Raw genomic sequence first — 22,183 nt, 5'->3', positions numbered from 1 at the left:
TTGGCAAAAGAAGGAATGAAACGCCTGTACCATGAGCACGTTTGTAAAAATGACAAAACTTCTTTTGGATTTCTTGGTTTAGGCCTTTCCATTATAGCTTTTGTCTTTTCTGGATCGGGTTTGAGTCCTTTGGTAGTAAGAATATGCCCAAGGTATTTGATGACTGGCTTGCAAAAGAAACATTTTTCTCGGTTGAGATGAAATCCGAACATTTTAAGTCGTTCAAATATTTGTTTTAAATCGGATATATGTGAACCCAAATCTTTTGAACAAATAATGATGTCATCCAAATACGCCAGGATTAATATATTCGGTAGGCCATTGCGAAACTTATCAATAAGACGTTGGAACGTAGCTGGGGCATTTTTTAAGCCAAAAGGCATTCTATTAAACACATATATACCAAACGGTGTTGTGAAGGCAGTCTTCTTTCTATCCTTTTCCGCAACTTTTATCTGCCAGTAACCGGAACGCAAGTCTAAGGTCGACATGAATGGCGTGGTTTTCGCTGAGTGTAAAAGATCATCGATCCTTGGTAAAGGATATGTATCTGCAGTAGTTATCGCATTTAGGCGACGATAGTCAACGCATAGTCTAATTGAACCATCTTTTTTAGGAATCAGAACAACTGGGAATGCCCATGGAGATTCTTCTTCTTGTATGATGCCTTTTTCTAACATTTTATCTAGCTCAGCTTTTAAAACAGTTTTCATTTTTGGCGAAATCCTGTATGGGGCGTTAGCTATGGGTTCATGTGATCCTGTTTTTATATAGTGTTCTACATGAGGTGCTGGAATATCAATGTCCTCAAATATTTCCTTTTCAGCTACCAGTAATTCTTCAAGTGATTTTCTTTCTTTTTCGGTCAAATGTGGACCTTCACTTCGACGGAGCTTTATATCAATTGAATTTAATTCAATTGGTGTGAATATTTCATCGCAATACTCATCGTATTTTACTTTCTTTGGAGGTGGAAAAAGACTTGAAACAGATTGGATTTCGGTATTTTCTGAAACTGAGTCTTTAAAGATTTTGTTTATACTTTTTGGCGAGTAATCATTATTGCCATTCTCGAACCAGGACAAAAAATCTTTTACATCGTCTGGTGTCTCATTCACCTTTTTAATCGAAGAAATACTATTTAGTATACCAGGTTGATGAAGTTTGAAGCTAAAATTTGTTGACGGATCATCTTTAAAATGCCATATACGTTGGGCTAGGTCCAGAACAATATTATTTTCTTCAAGGAAATCTATTCCTAGTAGGGTTCTGTTTCCTATAGCCTTGGGCAAACAAATGAAACGTATTTTCTTAAAGCGTTTTCCAATTATAATATCCACTACTGTAGAGTATACGGTCTCATTTCTAGCAATACCATCTGCCAGTATAATCTCAGCGCATACTTTTTGGAATGGTACCTCTTTTTGAATTAGCTTTTGATAAAGATGGTAACCAGCAACGCTAGTTCGAGCTGCGGTGTCAAAATATGCCTCTCCCTGTAAACCATTTACATTTATGTCCACCACTGGGACGTTACGTCCCACTACTGTAGAATGCATGGAATTAAAATCAAGGTGACCATCTCTTGGATCAGTATTCGAATTTGTTTTATTACAGAATGGGCAATTTGAGCGGTAGTATCCTGCTGCTCCACATCCGTAACAGTTCAAATTTGTTTCTGGCCTTTCCTTAGCATTTTTGTGCTTTTCTGCTTCAATTTTCTTGAAACAATTTTCTGCCAAATGGTTTCGTTTTCTGCAGAAAGTGCATCTTAGGACAGATTTTCCCTGATTTTCGGCTGGCTTTGACTTTTCTTCCACCTTATCTTGCCTATTCTCAGCAACAAGCATTTCAATTTCCCTTGCCTTACATAGGAGATCATGAAAAGATGTTACGCTTTCTCTTTGAATTCTTTCTCGGATTTTCAAACTAAGCTGGCTAAATATCATGTTAAGCATAGTATTTTCTGAAAGTTTTTCTGATAGTTGTGCGAAAAGTCGTCGCTTTCTACAAATGAAACTGTCTGTAGTCTCAAACAACTTTTGTTTTTCTTGCGCAATCTCACTGAATATTCGCCAATCTGGTTTTGGAGGTGCAAAGGCTCCTCGTAAAAGATCTACAGCATCATTGAATGTCTTCGCTTCATCCTTGACTCCTTGCCACCAACTGGAAGCGTAGCCTTCTAATAATAGGGGAAGACTAGTGAGTGCCAGAAAGTCTGAAATATTTTCGGCTTCTTTATAGACTAAAATTGTAGCTAAAAAATCTTCTACGTTTGTCGAATTTCGGTTGCCATGAAAACGAGCTGTGCAGTTACTAAATGTCGATTTGACTTCTTGTCTGACGCTTAAACCACTTATGAGTGTTCTGAATTGGGCATCGCTTAAGACCATATTTCGTGAAGCCTCGCTTGTGGTTCCAGAAGAACCTTTTGTACTAGCGCTTGTACTTGCACTTGTACTAGAACTAGTATTTGAATTTGCCTTGGCAACATTCTGAGTGCGGTCCAACTCCATTGCTAATCCACTGTTTAGGGTATCAGTTAAAGATGACGTTGAACGTGGGCTTCGCCTTACAGCCATATAGGGTAAAATATATTTTCAAAATAGGGGAACCCTGTTTAAGAGAATCTTCTTCAACCTCGCTGCCTATAGCAATATCACCTCTCTTTATATGGAATATCACTCAAATTCAAAGCAACAACGCAAGCCTTCTTTGCAACGACAACAACGAATGGTCAAACCGATGACTGAGATGATGAATTGCAATAACAACAGAAGCAAATGAAATAATGGTTATGCTGAAGATATGCAACAACAACTACAGAAGCAACAGAAATGATGATCGTGGTGATGATTTGCAACAACAACACTGGTGGGATTTGACGACTAATGCAATTGAGTATCAGCAAGAACGCAATAATGCACTGAAACCAAACCAATGCTGGACAACAACAACAATACTCCAAGAATAATCAGAGCAGTATGGTCGGACAAATGTTTGATGACGTCAGCACCACGTTGAAACCACAGAAATAGTAAAAATCTTATTAATTTTCAGGAAACTTAAGTTTTTGTTGGGCGCCAATTGTAGGGAATGGATGAAGGGTCCAACCCTAGGATATATTAAGGGCAGGATGAAGGGTCCAACCCTAGCAGTTTTGAGGGCAAGATTAAGGGTCCAACCCTAGTGGTTTTATATTTCATTAAATTATGAATTTTATGAACAAATCCTAACCAGACGAAACGTCCTAGCTGGATAATGTTCAGTTTAATTTTATATTTATTTTACGGGCCAAGTCAGACTTAAAAGTCCTAACTTGTCCTCCTATGAGTTTCTTCCGCTTTAAATAATGAGACAACTGTCTTCGTTGAATGCTATTAGAAGAAGAATTTTATTTTTAACAAAGTTTAAGACTAAGCCTACAAGTGTTTGACAAACTTAATCTGTTATACACTCAAAACAAAAGAAAACATGTTATACAAACGAGAGTGAGAGTACTCACTATAGATCATATGACAAAACGTATAATAAAGAAAGAGACAAATGCTATTAGGTGAGTGATAATGATTCGAGTGTAAAATTGCAAATGAGAGAATAAATCCATGGTATATAAATCAATGGTATAAGTTAATGTTACAAATGGTAAAAATATCAATGGTATAAATCAAAACTCAAAAGAGTGTTTTAATATTTAACGTTAAAGAGAAATTGGTTACACTCAAGCAAAAATCTAAGTTCAAATAAAATTAAAGTGCATTACGTATAATATCAAAATATAATTATCTTCAATGTGATTTATATAAAAGCTGCTTCTACAACCTTCGATCAACGTCATTATTCCAAAATTCCGGAATCTCCGTGAGTCCCGTCGTATCCTGTGGAAAATGGGTTTTCATCAAAAGTCTCAACATGTCCTCCATTGTCTCTGCTCTCACTCCCATGTCGTCTACTAAAGTTTCAGTTTGGACATGGGTTTTTGAGAGAAACATTTTTTATCTTGTCGATAGTGTCATTAACGCTATCGACATTATCGCAGAAAAGCTTCCAGGAGGCACATTTGCCGCTTTGGTAATCCTATTGTATTCCTTAAGCCGTATGTAATACACATCCCAATAAACTTCCGCTTTTTTACGACGTGCTATGTTAAAAAGTCTGCGGACCTCTTTTCCAATATTGCGAATCTCCCCGGTCATCCAGGGTTTTTCTTTGCAAATTTTTCCATAAACATGCCACTATGGAACAGGGGCTAACTTCTCTCTTATCAATGAGTGCAGTCCGATTCAAGTTTAAGCTCAATTATAAGGGGTCTCCTTTTTATAGCCGAGTCTGAAAGGCGTACCGCAGTGTGACACCTCTTTGAAGAGAAGTTTTACATGGCATAGTACCTCACAAATGTTGCCAGTATTAGGCGGGGAAAACCACCGATAAAAATTGTTTCTGATGGTCGCGCCAGGATTCGAACACAGGCGTTCAGCGTCATGGGCGGACATGCTAACCTCTGCGCTACGGTGGCCAAAACAGGTGGTTTTCAAAAAACAGCTGTTCGATGCTGCAAAGGAAAAAAATTCTTGTAGAAATTTGCAAGCTCTTAATTACTAAACTCTCAAAACCTTGCTTGCTCTCACGCACTCTACGGCTGGCAAATAAAGTACGCAAACGACTTTCTGTAACAATTTGTACTAATTTTTGAGTTCACAAACACACTTTATATCCTCCTATGTAATGTATGCACCATAGTGGAACCCAGACAAATGTTTGTTTCCTTTCCACATTGTGCCGTTAAATATGACAGCACCTAACCGCTTTATCGCTCAAATTTTATTCGCTCTCTTAATATCTTTTGGAATGAGATGAACATACTATTCTGATTAGATCTCTCTCCCTCTCTTTTTCAACCTCCTTCTCTCATCTTCATTGGTAAAATAAAGTAAATAGTACAGAAACAAATAACAAAATTAAAAAAAAAAACAGGTAAACGAAAATAAATGCGGCATCATAGAACAAGTGTTCGGACATAAACAAAACAAATAGTGGTCATTTAAATATTTAAAAAAATTATCTAGTTAAGTTTCTTATCTGATTGCTATCATCTCACTTTGAGGCAACTAAGCAACGCTGTCACCAAATAATGACAATGTGGGTTTCTAGTTGTAGCTGTGTAACTCCACACACATACTCACACATCTGTTCGCATACAGATGATACCAATTTTATTATTTGTTCGTTTTAGAAGTGGCTAAGGTCAGGTTAGAGTGCAATATGCACCAGCATGTCACAAACATACGGTCGACTGCAATCGCATCACCACTATGGGTTTGAACATAACCAACAGAATTCTCGAGCCAGGGAACAAAGTCAAATGTGCCTTTATTTATTTTTCTATGATATTTTATATTATTTTTCTATTGCGACCGGCTCAAGCAAATCTACTGGAGGGTTGGGCATCCAGAGCTTGTTACCGCATGGTTTTTAATTGTTTATTTTTTTTAACGATGCCATGCAGATTCACCACTAGCACCACCCTCACAACTCAACACCAGTGTTACCGCAGACTTTCACCACAATTCAGAGATTTTGTTGCCGTTTGTAGCATCGTTTTAGTGACCATTTTGGACTGTCTTTGGCATGGTTCCTTGACTTCAATGAAAAACAATTTTAACTCTAAGGGCTACAGAAGTCAAATTAAAGACTTAGGGTTCATGGAGACATTATAAATATATTTAAAAGTTCTAATAAGGCCGAATTTGGTGTTTATTTTCTTAGCACATGCTATTATTTTGCATTCCAAATTTCATTATTTTGCATACAAAACTCTGTATTGTGGACACCATTATAAAGAGTAGGGCATCCAGCGTATTGCTTAAATACAAACATCATGCCTATGTCAAGGGTAGGTCGGTGGAGACTGCCCTGTACGAGATTGTGCATAAAATAGAAAAATCATTCGATGCCAAAACGTACACCCTAGCGGTATGCATTGACATCGAGGGGGCTTTTAGCAAGGTGCGGACCGACATACTTCTATGACTTCTATTAAGATTTCTATATATGATTGTTACGTTTTTATACCCACCACCGAAGGATGGGAATATATTCATTTTGTCATTCCGTTTGCAACACGTCGAAATATCCATTTCCGACCCTATAAAGTATATATATTCTTGATCAGCGTAAAAATCTATCAACGTCGATCTATCAACGTCCGTCCGTCTGCCTGTTGAAATCACGCTACATTCTTTAAAAATAGAGATATTGAGCTGAAAATTTGCACAGATTCTTTTTTGTCCATAAGCAGGTTACGTTCGAACATGGGATTATATCTTGATATAGCCTCCATATGGACCGATCCGCTGATTTAGGGTGGTAGGCCCATAAAAGCCACATTTATTATCCGATTTTGAATGAAATTTGGAACAGTAACTTGCGTTCAGTAACTCGACATCCTTCTTCAATTTGACATCGTTCGGTCCAGATTTGGATATAGCTGCCATATAAACAGATCTCTCGATTTAAGGTCTTGGGCCCATAAATAGCGCATTTGTCGTCCGATTTCGCCGATATTTGGGACAGTGAGTTGTGTTAGGCCGCTTGACATTTTTCTGTAACTTGGTCTAGATCGGTACAGATTTCGATATAGCTGCCATATAGACCGATCTCTCGATTTAAGGTCTTGGGGCCATAAATAGCGCATTTGTCGTGCGATTTCGCCGAAATATGGGATAGTAAATTATGTTAGGGCCTTCAACATTACTCTTGAAGTTGGCGTAGATCGCTTCAGATTTGGATACATAGACTACTATATAGATCGATTTCTCTATTTAAAGTCCAAGCTTCATAAAAAGCGCTTTTATAATCCGATTTCGGTGATTTTCTGTTGGGCTTTTCGACATCCGTTTCGTCTATATTCGAATATAGCTACCAACAAGACCAATATTTTGTTCTACAAAATTGAACAATGACGGGTACTTATTTGACCACTTAATATCCGTGCCGAATTTGGTCCAAATCGGATCATATTTCGATATAGCTGCTGTAGGGGCATAAATTCTTCATTTTTCATCCGAGGTGGTGGGTATCCAAAGATCGGCCCAGCGGAACTTGGCACGCTTTAACTTTGTATACCCTCCACCCTAGGATGGGAGTATACTAATTTCGTCATTCTGTTTGTAACACCTCGAAATATTCTTCTCACACCCCATAAAGTATATATATTCTTGATCGTCATTTTAAATCGATCTAGCCATGTCCGTCCGTCCGTCTGTCTGTCGAAAGCACGCTAACTTTCGAAGGAGTAAAGCTAGCCCCTTGAAATTTTGCACAAATACTTCTTTTTAGTGTAGGTCGGTTGGGATTGTAAATGGGCCAAATCGGTTTATGTATTGATATAGCTGCCATATAAACCTATCTTGGGTATTGACTTCTTGAGCCTCTAGAGGTCGCAATTCTCATCCGATTTGACTGAAATTTTGCACGTTGTGTTTTGGTAGCACTTCAACAACGGCGCTAAGTATGGTTCACATCGGTCTATGTTTTGATATAGCTGTCATATAAACCAGTATTGGGTCTTGACTTCTTGAGACTCTAGAGGGCGTAATTCTCGTCCGATTTTACTGAAATTTTGCACATGCAGTTTTGGTATCACTTTCAACAACTGCGCTAAGCATGGTTCAAATCGGTCTTTGTCTTGATATAGCTGCCATATAAACCTATCTTGGGTATTGACTTCTTGAGCCTCTAGAGGGCGCAATTCTCATCCGATTTGACTGAAATTTTGCTCGTAGTGTTTTGGTATCACGTTCAATAACTGTAATAAGTATGATTGAAATCAGTTCATAATCTGGTATATCTGCCATATAAACCGATCTGGGATCTTGACTTCTTTAGCCTTTAGGAGGCGCACTTATCATCCGATTTGGCTGAAATTTCGCACAACGGCTTCTCTCATGATTCGTGTCTAATATGACCGAAATCGATCAATAGCTTGATACAGCTCCCATATAAACCTATCTCCCGATTTTGTTTCTTGAGCCCCTACAAGGCGCAATTCTTATCCGAATGAACTGAAATATTACACAATGACTTCTACAATGCTCTGCATTCATTTATGGTCCCAATTGGACTAAAGCTTGATATAGCTCCAATAGCATAACAGTTCTTATTCAATATTCTTTGTTTGCCTAAAAAGAGATACCGCGCATAGAACTAGTTTTTAGCTCCTTATATTAACTTTCAGTGTGGCAACACTGTCCGTCACATAGTTCACTTAAATGTCACAGTGGTTCACAGAGTTGCATTAAAGGTTGAATTTTGTTTGTTTATAGCAAAAGAAAACAACATAACCCCCTTTGGCAAAACAAATGACAGCCATAACAGAAAAATTGTTTATTTACTATTCAATGGGAAGTGGACAAGCAATAAAAAGGAAATCACAACAACACTGGAGATAGAGAGCGGGAAACAGAACAGCAACTAAATGAGATGTTTATCGGTTATCGAGAACGACAGCAGTTGAAGGAAAACAAAAATCATTACCAATGTGTGTGAGCACAATCAATTAGCAAATAAAAGTGTTTATTTTGTTGAAAAACTTTGCTGGCTAGTTTGTGAGCCTTCGTTTCGCTTTTAATAGAATGCAAGTGAATTATAAAAAAAGTGCATATACAAGACAAAAAAATGTTGTCGAAGTGTTGTTTTGTATTTCATAAGCAAAATGTGTGTGTGTGCGCAAATTAAATAATAATAATTAAATTGTAAATAATTTTTTTTGTCACACAAGTCAACGTTTTTGTTTCAGTGCTTAATTGTTTTAAATTTGTTTGTTTGATTTGCAGTTTTCATATCGCATTAACTACTTACTGCAAGTTGATCTCTTTTAATTCTTCGTCAGTGTGTGTGTGTTGAATTTTGTTTGAAAAAGAAAATTGTTTTGAGCAATGAAAAAAATATGATTATGAATAATTTAACCAAATATTTTGTTATCAATAAGTGATTTATGAATGAAATTCCCTAAAACCACCAATAAAACCAACAGCAAGTCACAGCAAATATTTTTATATCAATTGCCAACAATTGTGATTACGCAATTGTTATAAAAATCTAAAATGGAACCATCAATACTAATTGGTAAGTTAATTAAATGCTTAATGTATACGAAGGATGCAAAAATTTAGATATTTTTTTATTTCCGCTGCGCCTTCTTTTACTTCATAAGGAACAAAATTATCCTTTGAATATTAATTTTCGGCAACTAAAGAGCTTTTAGTGAATGGCCATGCTACGAAAATGGTATATCGCTTGACTAACAGTATAACAATATAACTGCCTTTATCCGAATCCCTATGGTCTTAATCGGTCTATAAATTCGCTCGGTGGGTTTAGGGCCATTCTTAAAAGAGCCCGATATTCTCATGTTGATTTTGGGAGTGGGAAAGCACCCAGGATGGTGGTTGGTGAGTTAAGGGTGTAGTGTGAAACACAAAAAAGTGATCCCGAAAGTGAGTATCAATTTCGTGCTCTACTCCCAAATATCATTCATTTGAGCCCTATATTGCAATGGTCGGTAAATATATATGTCAGATTTGGAGGTGTTTTGGGGGAAGGGATGGTACCCCAGACACTTTACCCTAAAAAAGATATAAGCGTAGGGCTTTGCTCTCAAATACCATTTATTTAAACCTCATATTGCCATTGGTTTAAGGGGAGTTTATGGAATGAAGCATCCCCAAACACTTCGCCCCAACAATTGTTTATGAAGCTAGTTTTCCAATCTCAGATACCTTTCATTTAAGCCACATATTAACATGGTCGGTAAATTTGTATTTTTTGAAGAAGGGGGCGGTGCCCCAAATACATGGTCACACATTTGCATATCAGATTCGTATTCTACTCCCAAATACCTTTATTTGAGCCCCATATGGGAAAGAAAATTGGTCCCGAAAGTGGGTATATAATTTGCGCTCTACTCCTCAATACCTGTCATTTGACGCCAGAAGCTCTTAGCCCTAAAAATTATCAGCATCGTGAAATACTCTCAAATATCATTTATTTGAACCCCACATTGCCATTGGTATAAAAATTGCATATCAAATTCGTTTTCCAATCTCAAATACCTTTCGTTTAAGATTTATGGGCCCTACAAACTATCAATAGCGAGCTCCACTCTCTTTAAGACCCAAATTGTCATGGTCAGACAATAACTCCTATTAGGGGGTTGTTATGGTAGGTGGAGTCCTTTATAAACAATGGTAAATGGTGGACAATATAGTGACCGTCATGCTAGAATCGGTGTAGACCTTCCTTGTGACCAGGATATTAAAATCCCTATTTTGCAGAAAAGTTCAACTTTGAGTATAGAATTTCAGTTACTTTTCGTTCTTCAAATCCGAATGTACTATTGAATAGGCCAAACCATTTTGGGCACTGGTTTTAAATGTCTCAAATGACAACCCATCGGCTCCTGCTGCATTATTACTTTACAGTCGGTTAACTGTTAATTCTGATTTATTCTGGTCCTTTATTAACAATGGTAAATGGTGGAGAATATAGTGACCGTCATGCTAGAATCGGTGTAGACCTTCCTTGTGACCAGGACATTAAAATCCCTATTTTGAAAAAAAGTTCAACTTTGGGTATAGAATTTCTGTTACTTTTCGTTCTTCAAATCCGATTGTACTATTGAATAGGCCAAACCATTTTGGGCACTGGTTTTAAATGTCTCCAATGACAACCCATCGGCTCCTGCTGCATTATTACTCTACAGTCGGTTAACTGCTAATTCTGATTTATTCTGCTCAGGTATATACTTAACTAGCCGAACCGGACCCGCTCCGCTGCGTCTTCTTTAACTCTCTATTATCTTTTTAGGGTGGGAACACTTCGCCCTGAATGCGGATATCGAATTCGTGCCATTGTAGCCTATGATGCTGAACATGTTCGAATCCTGGCGAGAACATCGGACAAAGCGACATTTGCGAGGCTCAATGCCATGCATTGTCATTTAAAAAAATTTCCCCAAAGACGTGTCGCACTGCGGGACGCCGTTCGAACGCGGCTATAAAAAGAGATCCCTTATCATTGAGTTTAAACTTGAATCGGAAAGTACTCATTGATGTGTGAGAATTTGCCCCTTCTTGTTTCCTGGTGGTAAAGTTCTTCCTTAGGGTAATGTTCTCATTAGGGGAGGGATGACACCTCAGACATTTCGACTCATATATGGATATCAAAATTGTGCTGCATTTCCAAATCCCTTTAGCTTGAGCCCCATATTGCCATGGCCGGTAAATATGAACCGTTTGGAGGGCACTGTACACTGAAAATAGATATCAAATTCGTTCTTTATTCCCAACGCAAATGAAGTTCAGTTTAGGGGGTGCTTTAGGGCGTACCCCAAACACTTGGCTCCAAAATTAGATATCAAATTCGTTTTCTACTCTCAAATACCTTTCATTTGAATCCCATATTGTCATAATGGGTCAAATAGCCCATTTGACGTATCTTTAAGAGGTAAAGCGCCACCTAGACTTGAACGCAAATTTGAATGTAACATTCGTAATCTACTCCTTAATACCTTTCATTTGAGTCCCACATAGGCAAATATGCCCATTTGGGGGTATATGGGAGTTGGCGATCTCCCATTACTTGGACCTAATGTTATATGCCATATTTGTAATCTACTGTCCAATACTTTTCATTTGAGTCCCATATTAACATGATCTTCGAATATATCTGTTTAGAGGAGTTTTGGGGTTGGGGCCCATCGGACCACTTTCGTATATGGGTGGCGTTTTTGGGGTAAGGAGGAGGGTCCGTACCCTTCCGTTTTCTTCCAGACAAACGTACACAATCCATGTCTAATGGCGTTTTTGAGGGGTGGGTTGACGCCCTATACCTCGATCTGATTTTGTATGCCTGATTCGAAATCTACTCTCGAATACCTTTCATTTGAGCCCCATATTGAAACGAACGACCAATATGTCTGCTTGGGGGAGTTTTGGGGATGGGTCGGCCCGACGGGTACTTAGACTCATATTGCATATTCGTATTCTACTCTCCAATACCTTTCATTTGATACCTGTAATTTCCCGATCGGTCCCACTTCCGATGCCTAAAAATTATATAGCCTATGTTTCCTTCCAGACAGGCCAACACAATATGCGAAAATTTCGAAGAAATCGGTTTTACCGTTTTTCAGTCTATACGGAACAAAGAAACCGTGTCCCATATATCCATGGTTGGCAAATATGCCCATTTTGGGGGTTTTATGGGACATGAATTTGTATGCCAGATTCGTTATCTACTCACGCATAATTTTCATTTCATACCCATATTGTCCTTATCGGTCCACTTTTGATTTTAGGTGGTGTTTTTGGGAAACGGTGGAGGGTCCGCCCCCTTCCGTTATCAATAAATTATAAAGTCTATTCCTACTTTTTGACCATATTCGTAATCTACTCAGGAATATCTTTTATTTGAGTCCCATATTGTCATGATCGCCAAATAAACCTATTTTAAGGGATTTTGGGGCTGGGGCGGCCTCCAGGTACTTGGACCCAACTTTTATTATGAAATTCGTACTCTACCCTTGATTACCGTTCATTTGAATCCCATATTGTCCCGATCGGTTTACGTTTATTTTTGGGTAGTACTTTTGGGGTAAGGGGGAGGGTCCGCCCCCTCTCGATATCAAAAAATTATATAGCCTATGTTTCCTTCCAGACCAACCTGCATAGTCTGTGAAAATTTCAAGGTAATCAGTTCAGCCGTTTTTGAGTCTATATATACGATTTCGAGGTATCCTCTCCCTCGCTACAATTCTATGCCTATAGTTTTAAAAAGAAGTTGTCCGCATTTAACATCGCACACTTTGCAACTCATGTGGAACAAGATTACAGTTTTCATCTCTACATTAGATTGTGTTTGTGCTAATGTTTGTTTGACATTTTATTTTCGGCCTTTTTTTCGGACTCAAGTATCTTTTAGAGATATTAAAATGATCAAGGTAACCTTTAGGCCGATTTGACTATTATTCTCAGTGGGCATTTAAACTAATTTCCACTGCGAAAAAATCGAACCAAAAATTTTAGACTTTAATCGATAAGTTGTATTCATACCCAAACATTAAACTCAATCTTAACACAAAAATAAACAAAATTATAGCTTTCTTCACACTCACCAACAACAAAATTGTCGTCACCAATTTGAGTAGGAGATATTTTTTGTTCAATAGTTAGGAAAGTGGATATTTTTTTGAACAACACTCATTTCAGCTCATTAGGCTTAAAATGAACAATACAGCACTTGATTTTCAGTCCATTTGGATGATTTCTTTTCATCAATGGTAAAATAGCGAAAATCCGATATGCCTGTAGACGTTCGGTCCCCAACCACCCAGCCAGCCATCCACTTATTCAAGTGCTTAACAACGCCGAGGTAAGCATCACCAACCACCATTACGTTGATTTTGGTAATTGTGGTCTGCCGCAATGCTCAATGCTGCTGAGCAGATAGGTGATATCTATTTGTAGTTGTGGTGGTAGCGAAGATCAAAAATGTTGCACATTGGTAGTTGACAGTTGTTTAGGCCATGGTTTTGTGCTACCACTGGTCTGTCCAAGTGCCACACATATTTAGCATATTTTTGTACGCCAAACTAGCCGCATTGTTCCATTGCAATGGGGTTTTGGGTTTTTCGTACTCGTTGTATTTTTTTGTGGTTTATTTTTGTTTGGGTTTTCGTTTCATTTGTGAGTGTGAGTGCGCGCGTAGCATTGTCGTGGGTCTCTTATCGCCTTTCGTAGTCATAGATACAAGAGTTGGGCAAACAGCAGGTAACCGGTTTCCATTGTTTAACGAGTTTTTAGTTATTTATCGAAGATTGGTAGTTGTTGTTGCCTGGCCGCAGTTGTTACGCCTTTGGATTGCTTGGCGGGTTGTTCGATTCTTGGCTGGCTTTGGCTTTGCTGATATTTATGTTCCCAATTAATGAATGAATGGCGTATGGAATTGAATGAATTATCACACATGACACGACCCACATTGGAAAAAAACTAAAGAATTGTTGAATACATTTTATTTTATGATTATTTTTGCTATTGGTGTTTTATTTTTTACTTCCTTTTATAGCTAGAGTGGGCTTGCTCTCAAGATTTGGAGTGTAGATAGCTGACGGTGTAAGTCATCTAGATTATGTGGAGAGATGGTCATCTGATCGTATGAATGAATGAGCTGGTAATCGTAGTTAAATGACTTTGATTATCAAACTATGTTCAATTAATTAAATAGTATGTTAATGTGGCATTGAAGACAGAACCACAGACAGTTAAAATCACTGGGTTGCACTTTCGACACTCATTGGTCGAGAGAGAGAGACATTAGTTACAATCGGGCCCGGTACCAGTCTGCATATTGCTCTAAGTAATCTCAGAGTTCTACTCTTGGAGCAAATGTAAATGCAAATTTGCCCATTAACATTCCATTATGGAACAGGGGAAACTTATCACATGAGTGGTGTCCGAGCTGAGTCGAGTCCAAACTGGGTGCAGTAGTGTGACATCTCTTTGGGAAGAAGTTTCTACACGGCAAAGTACCTCATAAATTTGGCCAGCATTTGGAAGGGATGGGCAAATTTAAGTAGCTGTTTGCCTTCAGACATACCTAAGCTGCCATTGCACGATAAGACATGTCATATGAGCTGTCACTTTCTGTATTCATAAGACTTGTCTTATATACGTCGAATACGAATAGAGCGCGCTCTGATCTGCATGTATTTTCATATGAATTATTTTTATACCCTCCACCATAAGATGGGGGGTATACTAATTTCGTCATTCTGTTTGTAACTACTCGAAATATTCGTCTGAGACCCCATAAAGTATATATATTCTTGATCGTCGTGACATTTTATGTCGATCTAGCCATGTCCGGCCGTCTGTCCGTCCGTCTGTCTGTCGAAAGCACGCTAACTTCCGAAGGAGTAAAGCTAGCCGCTTGAAATTTTGCACTAATACAAATCGCTTCATAACCTGATATAGCTGCCATATAAACCGATCTTGGGTCTTGGCTTCTAGAGCCTCTAGAGAGCGCAATTGTTATCCTATTGGAATAAACGCACGACGTGTTTTGTCATGATATCCAACAACTGTGCCAAATATGGTTCAAATCGGTCCATAACCTGATATAGCTGTCATATAAACCGATCTTGGGTCTTGACTTCTTGAGCCTCTAGAGGGCGCAATTCTTATCCGATTTGAATGAATTTTGGCACGACGTGTTTTGTTATGATATCCAACAACTGTGCCAAGTATGTTTCAAATCGGTTCATAACCTAATATAGCTGTCATATAAACCGATCTGGGATCTTGACTTCTTGAGCCTGAAGAGGTCGCAATTATTATCCGATTTGCCTGAAATTTTGTACGACGGATTCTCTCATGACCATCAACATACGTGTTTATTATGGTCTGAATCGGTCTATAGCCCGATACAGCTCCCATATAAATTGATCTCTCTATTTTACTTCCTGACCTCAAACCGGACCATAACTTGATATCGCTCTAATAGCAGAGCAAATATTTTCTTATATCCTGTTTTGCCTAAGAAGAGATGGCGGGAAAAGAACTCGACAAATGCGATCCATGGTGGAGGGTATATTAGATTCGGCACGGCCGAACTTAGCACGCTTTTACTTGTTTTATATAAATGAATCTGCGTGTATGTTCGATGAAATAAAACAAGAAAAAGTTCCAAAATCCATTTGTCATATTCGATTTTTCGTACCTATCACACGATGTGTACAACTTTCAGAGTTGCTGTTTTTGTACCCACCACCGAAGGATGGGGGTACATTCATAATGTCATTCCGTTGGCAACACATCGAAATACCCATTTTCGACCCTATATAGTATATATATTCTTTATCGCCGTAAAAATCGTAGACGATCTAGCCATGTCCGTCCGTCTGTCTGTTGAAATCACGCTACGGTCTTTAAAAATTGAGATATTGAGCTGAAACTTTGCAGAGATTCGTTTTATACCCTACACTACTAATGTGGTACAAGGTATTATAACTTAGTGAATAAGTTTGTAACACCTAAAAGGATGAGAGATAGACCCATTGATAAGTATACCAATCGACTCAGAATCACCTTCTGATTCGATTTAGCAATGTCCGTCTGTCTGTCCGCCCGTCCGTCTGCCCATGTTAATTTGTGTACAAAGTACAGGTGGCAATTTTCATCCGATCGTCTTCAAATTTGGTACAGGCATGTTTTTCGGCTTAGAGACAAAGCCTATTGAAATTGGAAAAAATCGGTTCAGATCTGGATATAGCTCCCATATATATGTTCGTCCGATTTTCGGTAATAATGCAATAAAATGGTCAGTTGTTAACCGATTCTCTCGAAATTTAGCAGAAAGGATTTTTTTACGACTCTCGACATTACTGGTGAATTTCATAGAAATCGGGTCAGATTTAGATATAGCTCCCATTAATATATTCGTCGGATTTGCAGTAAGTATGTATAGCTCCCATATATCGTCAGATTTTGGGTTATTTGCCATAATGTTGTCATTTGTCAACCGTAGTTTTTACAGTTTGAATATATTTGCTCGCCGAGGTTCATCAAAATTGGTTCAGAATTGGATATAGGTTCCACACTGTACTTATAGGGTAGGTGTAGGGTATTATACAGTCGGCACAGCCCGACTTTTGCCCTTCCTTACTGGTTTTGTCCATAGGCATGTTAAGTTTGAAGATGGGCTATATCGGACTATATCTTGATATAGCCCCCATATAGACCGATCCGCCGATTTAAGGTCTTAGGCCCATAAAAGTCACATTTAGTTCACGATTTTGCCTAAATTTGGTACAGTGAGTTGTGTTAGACTCTTCGACGTCTTTCTGCAATTTGGCCCAGATCGGTTTAGATTTGGATACAGATGCCATATAGACTGAACTCTCGACTAAAGGTCTTGGGCTCATAAAAGTCACATTTTTTGTCCGATTTCTCCGAAAATTAGGACAAAGAGTTGTGTTAGGCCCTTCGACATCCTTTTTCAATTTGGCTCAGATCGGTCCAGATTTGGATATAGCTGCCATATAGACCGATCTATCGATTTGAAGTTTTAGGCCTATATAAGGTGCATTTATCGTCTGATGTCGCCGAAATTTGGGACAGTGAGTTGTGTTAGCCCCTTCGACATCCTTTTTCAATTTGGCTCAGATCGGTCCAGATTTTGATATAGCTGCCATTTATACCGATTTCTCGATTTAAGGTCTTGGGCTCATAAAAGCCACATTTATTGTCAGATTTCTCCGAAAATTAGGACAATGAGTTGTGATAGGCTCTTCGACATCTTTCTGCAATTTGTCTCAGATCGGTCCAGATTTGAGTATAGCTGCCATATAGACCGATCTTTCGATTTAAGGTCTTGGGTGCATGCACATTAATTGTCCGATGTCGCCTATATTCGGGAGAGTGAGTTGTGTTAAGGCCTTCGACATTCTACTTCATTTTGGCCCAGATCGGTTCAGATTCGGATAAAGCTGCCATATATAGACTGATCTCTCGATTTAAAGTCCTGGCCTATAAAAGGCGTATTTATAATCTGAAATTTGACACAGTGACTTATGTTAAGCTTTTAGACATCTGTGTATGGTACAGATCGGTCTATATTTGGATATAGCTACCAAAAAAACCAATATTTTCTCCTACAAAATTGAACAATGACTCGTACTTATTAGACCAATGTCAGTGCCAAATTTGGTTCACAAATTCGGGGGCATAAATTATGCATTTTTCACCGGATTATGCGGAGAGGCGGTTTACATTTATACCCTAGGTGGTGGGTATCCAAAGTTCAGAACTTACCTCCTTTTTACTAGTTGAAATTACATATGACAATTCTTATGTCTAATGGCAGCTTAAGATGTCGTCATTCATTGTGATACCAAAGGAACAGGAGAAGGAAGCTGTCTTGTAGTTCCTACCTTCGAACCATCCAAATCTCTTTAAAAAGCCCAATAACTTGCGAATTTTCACATCCGCTAAATGAGACAAGTTCTCAAAGAAATGAAAACCTAAAATGGAAAGGAGGGAATAACCACCATTAGAAATTGATTCTGATGTTCTCGCCGGGATTCGGACCAAGGCGTTCAGCGTCATAGGCGGACATCTGCGCTACGGTGGAAACTCTTAGAGTAGATACTACATTTAAAACTATTTCGCTACAATTTTCTTTAGTTATTCTTCGTGTTTTTTATTTTGTTCCCATACGTTAAATTTGTCCAAAAACACCATTTATGATGCTGAATATATAAAGGGTGATTTTTTAAGAGACATAGGAAAGTTTATCAAAAAAAAAAAAACATAAAATTCATGAAATTTTTATTTAAATCGATAGTACGGTTCATATAAATTAATGTTTGAAGACTTTTTCATGCTAATGTTGACCGTGACTGCTCCTCGAATGGCCCATCTGCTTAATCCAATTTTGGCATACTCTTTCCAACATTTCGGCCGGTTTCTCACGAATAAATGGTTCAATGTTGTCTTACAATGCGTCAATTGAAGCGGGCTTGTCTGTATAGACATGAGCTTTAACATAGCCCCACAAAAGATAGCCTTAAGGCGTTAAATCGCATGATCTAGGCCGCCCACTGACCGGTTTCGAACGTGAAATGAAATGTTCACCGAACTCGCCTCTCAATACGTCCATTGTTACGCGTGTTGTGTGCCATGTGGCACCGTCTTGTTGAAACCACATGTCATGCAAGTCAAGCTCTTGCATTTTGGGCAAAAATGTTGGATACCATCTCACGGTAGCACTCATCATTCACAGTTACGTTACGATTCGCATCATCTTTGAAGAAGTACGGTCCATTGAAGTCACCAGCCCATAAACCGCACCAAACTGTAACTTTTTCTGGAAGCATTGGTAGCTCTTGCAAAACTTCTGGCTGATCTTCACTCAAAAATCGACAATTCTGCCCATTTACGTACCCATTGAGCCAAAGCTAAGTTTTTTGCGTTGCGGTTGGTCGTTCGGTTTCAATTCTTGCACCAGCTGTATTTTGAAAGGCTTTGTTGTGTAACTGGGTCACAATTGCTGCGATCGGCGACGAATCGATAATTAATGAGTCATCATTAACACTGGCCGATACAGATGCTATATTTTCTGCAGTTCGCACTCTACGTAAGCGTGGTGGCGGTTTAATGTCCAACCATGTAAATTTGGTGCGAAATTTAGTTACAATAGCCAGAATAGCCGCTTCAGTATGTCGATTAAACTGACCATAAATTGGAAAAAGCGCGCGATGAAATTTCTTAACAGAGCACGCATTTTTTGACAGATAAAATTCAATAATTTGCAAGCGTTGTTCGTTTGTAAGACGATTCATGGTTAAATTATAGATTAAGCTGAAGATATTTGACAGTGAAACAAAACACGAAACGTGCGTTATCTGTTTAAACCAGTGTTACCAAAAAGATAATAGCTAAAAAAGCACCCTTTAAAAGGAGACACATGTGCAACCAGTTTATGCCTTTATAGTTGCGCACAATTTTGCAGAGCAAGGAAAATGCATCGAAGAAAGTCAAACAACATTGCATTTAATTGGCTTAATAAGTGTCATTGTATATTTTTTGTATGAAGCTTTTGTCCAACTACTACTTCTTCTTTACTCGGTTCACTTCAGTTGCCTCACAACACTGTTGAACTGAACCTCTTTGTGATGGAATGAAATGTAACATTTTTTTATTTTCCTTTTTGAGTTAATGAACACAAAGACAGATGTGCAGGGGTTACTTGCCATTGAATTGAAATCTTCTTGGTTCGTAATGAAAATGAAGAAATTTTCAATCTACAAGTGCATGCACAGAGAGAAAATTTGTCAAAGTAAAACAGGAGCAAACTTCTTATATATCAATGAGTGCTGTCCGATTCAAGTTTAAGCTCAATGATAAGGGGCCGCCTTTTTATAACCGAACGGCGTGCCGCAGTGCGATACCTCTTTGAAGAGGAGTTTTTACATGGCATAGTACCTCACAAATGTACCCAGCATTAGGAGGGGATAACCATCTTTGAAAATTCTACTGATGTTCTCGTCAGGATTTGAACTCAAGTCTTCAGCGTCATTGGCGGACGTCCTAACCCCTTGCAAGTTGTAGTTCAAATACTCATCTTCTTCCGTCACTAAGCAGCGGAGAACTACAAGCGGTGGTATTTTTCTGATTGGCGATATACTCATAAAAATGCGGTGCTAGTACTTATCGCTACCGCAATTAATGCGGTGTTATGCTCATCACACTGATGTGAGTGGAGGTTTTTATAATACTCGAGCATTCACTTTCATGCTTCGTGTAGCACTGATTTTTGCATCGTCTATATCCATGGCGGTGTTATGAGTGAATATAAGACGAGAATTGAAACACCGCATCAAAACAAGACATTGACTCAAATCATAATAGCGGTGTTTCTTTTACAACAATGAGCCAATTTATTTAAAAAAAATTGTTTAGATTAGGTTGGGTTGAAAAAAGGGTGCGGATATTAATCTGTCCAATCCCACTACAGACATACATACTAAGCCAGTAGTCAGCTTGTTGTGCGCTCTAAATACTAAAAAAGTAACCTCGAAAAGAAAATATAAGTGCTACTTATAAAATTCCTTATTATTTTCCATACCACACCCCCAAGTTGGTTTATGTCTGGTACTGTATCCCCACTCAAGTGCCAGTGTCTGTTAGCTGCTAAAGACGGGTAATGACATAAGAAAAGATCCAACGTCTTATCATCTTTCTCACATGCCCTACCCGTGCTATCGCCTGCCCGAGCTAATTTCCATAAGTGTGCTCGTAGTCCTATGTGTCTGGTTTTGATACCGAAAGCTATACTGACCTCTTTATTATTTCCTTTCAGTAATAGCTTCGTCTTCTCATGATCCGGATTTCCCCATAGGGTCTTCGTTGTACTAGCGGTACCACAGTGCTGCCACACCCATAACTGGGACTGTGTCTACCCTAAAGACTTCGGATGAACCAAGTTTATTGATGAAGGACATCTGGCCTTCACTGTCAAATGGTCATACTTTTAGATTTCCCCTTACACCGCTATGGCCTGACACTTACCATCCTGGCTGTTATGGTCCTGATGTCCAGTTTAATCGTTCACTTTCGACGCCCTTGCGTTAACACTACACAACCTCACGCATTCCGTGATCGTTCTCAATGTAGACACAGGCCTAGGCCCACTCTCTTCTCTAGCTTTAATCCATCTGTAAAGCATGATCTCCCAGATGGCAACACCAGCGTTCCGTCAATCCAAGACTGTGCCTCTTGCAGTAACGTCCCTCATTCGACCAAAAGTGTCATCTCAGGTATCCGAAGGGAAACCTTTTATAATCCAACCGGGCTTCCTATCGTCGCTTATATGGTATGACCTGCTCCTATTCTCTATCCATTCTCCCATCGCCTTAAGTCTCATAGCCGCAGTGGCTGCCTCACACTTAATCTTTATGTCAATGGGTCGGATATCTAGAATAGCCTCCAGTGCCACAGTGGGCGTGGTCCTCATCGCTTCGCCTATGCCAAAACAACAAGTTCTCTGAACCTGTTGCATTATCCTTACATTACATATTTTCTCCATCATAGTCCACCAAACTGCTGAGGCGTAAGTAACTATTGGTCTAATTACGCTCCTGTACATCCAGTGGAAACTTCGGCCCGTCTACATAGTGCCCAACATCTGTGAGCCTTCTCAGTACGCTCTTGATTGTGACTCTTTCATTTCTGTTTCCTGTCCAAGGTCACTCCTAACTATTTGACCTTGTCAGATATCGAAATCGCTCTATTGAGGAAACGTTGTTCGTCAAATTGGCCCACCTTCGTCTTTCTCGTGAACAGGCAGATTTCAGTCTTGGGTCTAGCCCAGTCATATGACATTTGCAAGGTGCTTTCGGCCTTTTCAGCTATGCAGAATGGCATCCTTACCTCTTAGAAGTATTACAACATTACCTAATTCTGGCCTTTTCCACTCGCACTGGGCAATTTTAAAATTTTTTTAGTATTTTGTAGTTTTTAGTACCTAAAAGTACGAATATAACCTATAATCCAGTGCCTTCTTATTGCAAAAGGAATTCAACCGTCTTTAACTCCTCCTAGCCATCAAAGATCCTGCAGAAGTC

General features: G+C 38.8%; 1 protein-coding gene across 10 annotated transcripts in view; it reads left to right on the top strand.

Moving 5' to 3' along the window:
* The window catches only part of LOC106081495 (dystrophin, isoforms A/C/F/G/H), a 1,057,252-nt gene that overhangs the window by 23,953 nt on the left and 1,011,116 nt on the right, over positions 1 to 22,183 (top strand). The window contains exon 2 of one of the 10 annotated variants that reach the window (XM_059362802.1): positions 8,835 to 9,126. The exons of the other annotated variants lie outside the window; for them this stretch is intronic. Within the exon in view, the coding sequence (XP_059218785.1) occupies positions 9,105 to 9,126 (22 nt within the window). The 5' untranslated portion in view covers positions 8,835 to 9,104. The remainder of the gene's footprint in view (positions 1 to 8,834; positions 9,127 to 22,183) is intronic. 10 annotated transcript variants of the gene reach the window in all.

The sequence above is a fragment of the Stomoxys calcitrans genome, chromosome 2 (genome assembly GCF_963082655.1).
Source record: "Stomoxys calcitrans chromosome 2, idStoCalc2.1, whole genome shotgun sequence".
Lineage (NCBI taxonomy): Eukaryota > Metazoa > Arthropoda > Insecta > Diptera > Muscidae > Stomoxys > Stomoxys calcitrans.
This window is presented reverse-complemented; position numbering and strand designations above follow the sequence as displayed.